Below are 8882 nucleotides of genomic sequence, written 5' to 3' on the forward strand. Positions count from 1 at the left end.
TAAGATGTTTCTATATGAGTAAAAGGAAAGTGAAGCGGAAGGAAAATTTCCATGTTATTAATTCTGGTTGATAATTTGTGTTGTTGAGGAATTTTAAGTTTGGAGACATGTAATACAGCATTATTTACATAATCTATTTAAGACCACATAGAGTCCAAGGATAATTTTACTATTATATGTGTCTGCGTGAGAACCATCTTTTGGCTTCATTTTCATATGAAAGAGAAATAGAGACAAATCATCATGCATAGAGATCTATTTAATGTACCCATCGGATATCACGCTGTTTTGTGTCACTCAAGGGGACAAAGCCATAAATAGAAAAGGGGTTAGCAATAGTACAAAGACTAGAAAGAAAACAGGTAGACAGATTTTCCTGGGAAATTTTTATAGGCAGTTTTACTGCAACTAAGCTACAACCTACCAATATGTTGATTTTGAGGAATCCATGTGTTTGTCAACAGGTGTTTATAAATACACTCATAAGGAAGTTTATCGCGAATGCCTATTCTATGATTTCTCAAAGGAACTGGATCTACATATCAGCAGAGACAGCCTCCTTAGTAAACTGTAGTCCATATTTACTCATATAATTACTTTCAGTTTGGAAAGTGGTAAAAGGGAATATTATATATCTGGGCCATTACTTTCACTAAACCTTTTCAAAATCTCATACACAAGAAGCTTTTATAGTTCTAAAATTGTATATGTTTAAATTTTCAACATTAAATGTGCATAAAGTGATTCTTAGTTAAATGTAATTTGAGAATTACAAACATATTTAACAAGTGTATGTATAATCTTCAAGCTTTAATCTACAAAGAACTTCTGCATTAGAGACCAGTTTTAGACATGATCCAGTCTCTATAGTATGTCACTCGAGTGTAGACACCAGGCTTGTTTGGAAGAGCACATTCATCGCCCCAGCTTACAATACCAGCAAGGAACCAAATGCCTTTACGATTTGCACTAACCAGAGGTCCACCAGAGTCACCCTAGAAAGAAAAAGAATGTATACAATTACTATAATTTAAAGGTAAATATTGCTCATATTTTTTCTTCTGTAATAAATATAGGGAGAGACAGAAGTAGGAAAAAACTTAAATATTTTAATATTAAAATGATTCTAGTCTTAAATATTTTTGTGATCTATAATCATTTATTTAAATCAAAGATATCAGTGTATGTCTTTGGATATAAAATACAATAATGAAAAACAAGTATGAAAAATTCAACTCAGTTATTACCTAAAAGAGGTATTGAAGGTATTGTTGCTTACGCAATCATCAGTATGTTGAGGAATTTTTTGATTATCTCCCCAAACTCTCTTATTTTCAGGCAGATGCTTGGAAAAAGGGTTATAATTACCCACCACCAAGACTGGACTATTGCTCTTCCACTCTTATGTAAATATCCATCCAATTTTCAGAACTGCGTAATTTGGCCAAGCTACCCTCTACATCCTCATGGTTTTCATCTACTGATATTTAGGTCATTTTTTCAGAATGATTGAACATGTTGGCATCTGGACTTTCCTTTCCTTTAATCCTTCATATCATCTTGGATAATTTCAACATCTACTGGATAAAACTACAGTCTCTTAGTTTCCTTAACTCTGATCATCTACATATTTATTAACTATTTCCATGTCACTTCTGGACAGGGGTGGAAAGGGGTAAAGGGGAAAATTGTCATCACCTAGAGTCGCTCTACCTCTAAAACTCCATTGTTCAGTATTGTGATTTTGCAAGCCTCTTCAGTGTTCCTATTCCACTACTTTTCCCTACATTTACTGTTTACTTTCATTAAGAATGCCAATTCTTGACTCTTCCCTCTTCTCTGAGTGTACTAGTTTCCTGTTTTCTATTTTCCCTTGCGTGACTATATTCCATAATTTATCCACATCACTACTCTTTCAACAGGATTCTCAGCTTTTTACCTTCCCATCATAACCTGTACCAAACCATACACTGTGAAAGAAGACTGTGTTACAAATTTATAGCTTCAAACACACAGCTCTTCCCAATAGTTATGTGTCTCTAGCCATATTCCTTTCTCATTTTTAAGAGCAGCCAATCCAAACTTTTATTATTTCACAATTTAAAAAATATTATTTTTTTAATTGTGTAAAAATAAATAACATAAAATTTACCATTTTAACCATTTTTGAGTATACAGTTGAATGGCGTTAAGTACATTCATATTATTGTGTGATCATCACCATCATCCACCTTGAGAGCTTTTTTCATCTTGTAAAACTGAAACTCTATACCTATTAAACAATAACTCTCCACCGTTCACTTTCCCAAGCTCTTGGCAACCACCATTCTACTTTCTGCCTCTATGTACCTCATGTGAGTGGAGTCACACAGTATTTGTTCTTTTGTGACTGGTTTACATCACTTAGCATAATGTCTTTAAGTTTCATTCATGTTGTAACATGTGTCAGAATTTTCTTTTTAAGGCTAATGTTCCATTTTATATATACGCCATTTTTGCTTATGCATGCATCTATCAATGGACACTTAGTTGCTTCTATTTTTTGGCTATTGTGAATAATATTGCTATGATAATGGATGTACAAATATCTATTTCAGTTCCTGCTTTCAATAATTCTGGGTATACTAATAATTCCAGAAATGGAATTGCTGGGTCATATGGTAATCTATTTTTCATTTTTTTGAGGCACTACCATGTTGTTTTCTATAGAGGTTATACCATTTTACATTCCTATCAACAGGCCCATTTCACAATTTAAAAAAATGTGGTTTTCTCACTTTGAATCTAATGTCTTACTCAGTTTCAAATTTATAGAGTAAGTGGAGAATAACAGGTAGCATCTTTTCATTTCTTGTCTTTGTCCCTTTTACTTCTCAGGTTAGCTACATCAGCCCACAGCTGTATTTACTCTCTTCTTTAGAGTAAGGATGCATTTAGTTCTTTCCAAGGTTAATCCCTCCATCTTCTTTTTCCTTATTTGTTTTATTTTTTTAATATGTCTTCATTTTCTTCACTTTCTTTTCCTTTCAGGCATATACAAGTCTTTTATTTTTTGATCTTTCCTTCTGAAAAATGACAGTCTTTTTGATCTTAAGACTTCTTCTATTGCACTGGTTATTTTCCTTTCGTAGCTAGCGCTTTAAAGTTGTAGTCTATATTGAAGTTTCCGTTTTCTCATCCCACTCTTAACTTACTTCTAAATAGCTTTTCTTGCCATCAATGTACCTTCCAAAACTTTATCAATAAACGATTGTTGAATTTGATGGCCTTTTCCAGCATTTATCTTACTTGGTTTTTCTATGGCATGTGTCGCTATTAACTATTCCTCCCTCCCCACCACCCCTCCCCCTTTTTTTTTCTGATTCCTGGACTCTTGTGACATCAATTTCTATTTTTCTGATCTTTCTTGTCTCTTATTGTTAGCCTATTAAAAGCATGTATACTCAAGTTCTGTTGCTTAGGTATTTCTTATTTTACACATTTTAGCTGAGTAATTATATTTATGCTCATGAATTTAACTACTGCCAAGATAGCAATAACTTTTAGGTATCTTCACCCAGAATTCTTTCCTGAGCTCGAGGTTTTGATTTATTATTTATTTATTTTTTAAAGCATTTTATTTTATTTTATTTTTAGTTTCAAATATACCATACATCGATTAGACATTTATATAGTTTATGAAATGATCCCCCCAATTATTATATTACCCCTCTGACTCTACACATAGCCATTACGTTACTGCTGACTATGTTCTCTATGCTGCACTCCTCAATCTTGTGACAATCTATCAACTCCTAATTTGTGCTTCTTTAACCCTTCAACCGTTTCTCTCAGCCCCCAACCCTCCTCCCCTCTGGCAGTCACCAGATTGTTCTCTATATTTGTGACTCCCTTTTTTTGATTAGTTTGTTCTTTGTGTTCCTTAGATTTTGCATATAAGTGAAATAATATGTTATTTATCTTTCTCTGTCTGACTTATTTTGCTCAGCATGATAACCTCTAGGTCTATCCATGTCATTGCAAATGGTAAGATTTCTTTTTTTTATGGCCAAGTAATATTCCATTGTATATATGAACCATAACTTCTTTATCTAGTAGTCTGTTGTTGGGCATTCAGGTTGCTCCCATATCTTTGCTATTGGAAATTGTGCTGCCATGAACATAGGGATGCGTAGATATTTATGGATTGTTGTTTTGGTTTTCTTTGGAAAAATACCCAGAAGTGCAATTCCAGGGTCAAAAGGTAGATTCATTTTTAAGTTTTTGAGGAATCTCCAGACTGCTTTCCATAGTGGTTGTATCAATTTGCAATTCCATCCTCACTAACATTTTTTTGATTCATTGGAGATAGCCAATTTTACAGGTGTGAGGTGATATCTCATGGTTTTAATTTGCATTTCTCTGATAATTAGTGACCTTGAACATCTTTTCATATGTCTATCGGCCATTTGTATTTCCTCTTTGGTGAAGTATCCGTTCAGGTCTTCTGCCCATTTTTAATTGGATTGTTTGTTTTTTCGTTGTTGTTGTCAAGTTGTATGAGCTCTTTATATATTTTGGATATTAACCCCTTAATAGATGTGTCTTCTCTCATTCAGTAGGTCTTCTTTTCATTTTGTTAATGGTTTCTTTCCCTGTGCAAAACTTTTAGTTTGATGTAGTTCATGGTTTTTACTTTCAATTGGACATATCTGCCTGGATATTCCACAGGCACCTCAAGTTTAGCACACCCTAAACTGAACTTTCACCTTCTCCAAACCTGTTCTTTTTCCTATATACCCTCCCTCCAGTTGCTCAGGGAGAAATATGGGAATTAACATTATATTTATCCTTTTCCTTTTTCCTTACATCTAATCCACCCCACAATTTTGTCTACTCAACTGTTATTGTCTCCTCATTCCTACTGTGTCTTAACTGAAGCCTTGATTACCTTTCTCAGGCAAAATATTCTAATGGATCCTACTATCTCTAACTCTCTTGCTTTCAGTCTATCTTATACTCTACATATTACTCTACATAGATTTGGTAATTAAATAATCAATAGTAATTTTGGTTAGAATAATTTCAGTGGACTGATAGGGCAAAAATCTGAAAGCAATGGATCAAAGATTGAGTAAGTTGAAAATGTGGAACAACTATGGTAAAATATTCTTTAGAGATATGACAAAGAGGAGAAAAAGAAAGAATAGAATGTATCAAGGGAGAGACCTAATAATTTTTGCAGAAAATATGGAAGAGTCCATTAGAAGGGACAGTTTGGAAAATATGGAAGAAAGTTCAAATGTCTGTGTAGATGGAAAGAGAGTGGATGAAGGACACAGGCAAGAGATAAGCTTTGAATAATAGAAGAAACTTGTTTATCGTAAGCTTAGAGGTGAAGATAATTACAAATATAAATCTATCAAGTAGAAAAGAAATTAAAGGAGTTCTCATATGAATGTTTTCATTTATTTTTCTAGTTAGTAGGAGGAAATGTCATATGTTAAGGAATATAAGGGCATGGTGAGATACAGTCAAACAATGTAATGAAAGTTTGGCATAGCACCATGAAGGATACATTAAAGAATTCTACAATGTGTTAAGGATTCAGCTGTAATTATGTGACACCAGTTTACAAGTCTGCAAAATTTCTTCTATCTCTGCTAAGGAGCTCACATATAACAGCAAATAAAGTAGATAGATTGTTTCGTGGTTGGAGATTATTAGGATGGGTGTAGGGGAAGTAGAATATGATGAAGTCAATAAGAGTGCTGTCAATAGAGTGGTTAAAATAATAAAATATGGGTTCTAGACTGCATAAGGTTAGAAGAGAGTCATGGAGCTGAGAGTAATGGACTGAGAGAAAATGGAGAGAAACAGGAGTTTAAGCTTGTTATGACTTTGAATAACAGGTTTAGTGAGATAGTTGGAAAGATAGGAATCTGTAATTAGAGATAATTATGTATTGCAAGTACTTGTTTGCATGTCTTCTCACTCCTATAGGTCAGGAATAATGCTCTATTCACTTTTAACTTCCCTGCACTTAACATGTGGTCCATAAATAATCATTACCTGAAAAAAATGAATAAATAAAATAAGAGTCTTCCTGGATTTATCACTGCCTAGATAACTATAGCAGTACTTTTGTTATCTCTAAGATACTTGCTTATAAGTAGCATTAGAAATGTTTGAAGCATCTAAAGCATAAGGAAGAGCATCATAGTATAGCATTCAGTGAATAGGCTATAAAGCCCGATCTCCTAGGTTTAAATCTCAGTTTTGCCATTTAATACCTGCGCGAGTTTAGACAAATTGCTTTCTCTCTTTGTCTCAGTCTCTTTATCTGAGAAACAAGATTTATAATAGTACAAACATACATCATAGAATTTTCATAATTTGAGTAAATTAATATTTGTAAAGAGGTTAAAACAATGCATGACACATGGAGATGCTATATAAGCATCGATAAATAAATAAAATATTTAGACTGTTGGAGCCACCCTAAATTAAGAAAGCTCCATCATCATTAGGTTTGGTGTTGGCCCCAGTTGAATGTTTCTCAGTGAAAGATCAACTGAACTAAAATCACTGATATTCCAATTCATCTCTTTATTGTTATTTCAAATTGAGTCTTATCCTCACTTCCACCTACAGCTCTTTATAACAGTAAGGGTGGTTTAGCACTTTAGTACTTTAATGAGATCCATCAGGAAGCAATATAATTTTAATTAGCTACTTTGGCTATACAACATATTTAAGCCTTTAAAAATTGTCAATCTTTGGAGAAAATTAAATTTGTTAATTAGAAATTAAAAACTACAAGAAAAAAAAAAAAAACCTTTTTGAAAATGAAATAGGCAGATTTACCTGGCAGGCATCCACTCTTCCCTTCAGAAACCCAGCACACAACATTCCAGGTTTGATCACACCACCATATATCTCTTCCTTGTTGCAAGTCTTGTTATCTATAATCTTCACTGCTCCTTTTTGGAGTATATCAGGACTTGTTCCTAAAGGAAGAAGATTATATAATTTTTGTTAAAGTCAATATTAGTTTCTCTGGCTAGATTATTAGTATCTAACACTATGTGAAATTTGCAAATTAATGTGAAACACATGTCTTAATTAAGCTTTTGTCTCCTTTCTTAGTAACAAAGAAGTAATGCTCTAAACACAGCAAGCTATTACTAAAAATGATCACATTTAGAAATATGTAGTGTGTCCATTCATATGTGATGGATTTTTTTTCTTTTCAATTGTTTTGGAGTTTTATATTTATAACATGTATGCCTTAGAAAACAAAATGAAACAATCATATTCCAGAGATATACATTTTATGATTAGTTTTAGATTTTTCTGCTGTTTGTTAACAGAATTCTGAATCTTGGAATTAATATTAAGTTTATTTTCTTTTTCTTTCAGATTCATTTATGAACATAAATAACCACTAAATCTTTACATGATTAGGGTCATAGAGATGCACATGTTAAAATAGTCTTTTCTCAGGCATCACCTTATCACAGAGGGCTTCTCATTTCATCCCATCAAAATGCCCAATCCTTTGTAGGCCTTATTTTTTTCTATGTACTTACATGCACAAAATATGCTATGTAATCTACTTATATATTATATTTCATGATTAGTGTCTGTCTTTCTTTGCTAAGAATGTAAGCTTTATAAGGATAGGAATTTTTGCTTATTTGATTCATTAATATATCCAAACCATCTAGGACAGTACTTAGAACAAAGGTAGTAATAAATATAAATGTTTATTGCATGAATGAAGTAGAGGAAAATGAATTACTTATTCAAATAATACACTTCTGGATCTTCTGGTCAAGATGGCAGAGTAGGTAAATGTTAGTAGGAGGGGCAGAGGTTGAGAAGAGTTGGTTTCACACCCACATGTGATGATTAAAATTGGGAAGGATATCCCTGCTGCGAGGATCCCCCCTGTGAAGTAAGAGGTCCCAACTCTATACTGGGCTCTCCAGGCCAGGGATCCAGTGCCAGGAAGAGAAGTCCCCACAACTTCTGGCTGTAAAAACCAACAGAGATTGTGGCTGAGTGAGACGGAGAGAAGCTGCAGTACCAGGCATTCTTCTTAAAGGGTCCGTGACGGACTCACTTGCTCTGAGCTCCAGCTCTGGAGCAATGGCTCAAAAAGTGCCACGGATATATGGGATGAACTGAATTGTCTGCTTTAGGGTGAGGGCTGGAGGGGCAGCTTCCTCCCAGATAGAGTGCATTGATGTGCCAACAGCAACCAAGGCTTAACTACAACAGAAGGGCATATACAACCCATACAAGGGATACACCTGGAGCACCTGAGTCGCTGGGCCCCACAAGACACCAACTACCTAAGGCTACTCTACTAAGATAGCTTTACCTAATACATAAAAATAAATATGAGATGGCAGCCCAAATGAGGAGACAAAGAAACATGTACCAAATAAAAGAAGACAACAAAACTCCAGAAAAAAGAGCTAAATAAATGGAGAAAAGCAATCTACCTGATATAGAGTTCAAAACACTGGTTGTAAGAATGCTCAATTATCGCAGTGAGCAGGTCAACAAAGAGATACGAAACATAAAAATGGAGATGAAAAACATAAAAAAAAGAATCATTCAGAAATGAAGAATATAATAACTGAAATGAAGAATACATTAGAGAGAATCAACAGTAGATTAGATGAAGCAGAGGATTGAATCAGTGATTTAGAAGATAAGGTAGTATAAAAACCCAATCAGAACAGTGACAAGAAAAAAGAATCCAAAAAAAATGAGAACAGTTTCAGAAGCCTCTGGGACAACATCAAGTTCACCAACATTTACATCATGGGTTGGTATCAGAAGGAGAAGAGAGAGAGGAATGGAAAATCTATTTGAATAAATAATGATGG

The 8882-nt window shown here is 33.9% G+C and overlaps 1 protein-coding gene across 1 annotated transcript in view; it reads right to left on the reverse strand.

Annotated features, from left to right (window-relative positions):
• Positions 1-833: 833 nt before the first annotated feature.
• Positions 834-8882, reverse strand: part of LOC105292464 (transmembrane protease serine 11C-like) — a 67790-nt gene continuing 59741 nt past the window's right edge. The window contains exons 10-11 of the mRNA XM_011360679.1: positions 6847-6989; positions 834-995 (exon numbers count right to left, since the gene is read on the reverse strand). Coding sequence (XP_011358981.1) covers positions 834-995; positions 6847-6989 — 305 coding nt within the window. The remainder of the gene's footprint in view (positions 996-6846; positions 6990-8882) is intronic.

Source organism: Pteropus vampyrus, unplaced genomic scaffold (assembly GCF_000151845.1).
Source record: "Pteropus vampyrus isolate Shadow unplaced genomic scaffold, Pvam_2.0 Scaffold57, whole genome shotgun sequence".
In the NCBI taxonomy this organism is placed as follows: Eukaryota; Metazoa; Chordata; class Mammalia; order Chiroptera; family Pteropodidae; genus Pteropus; species Pteropus vampyrus.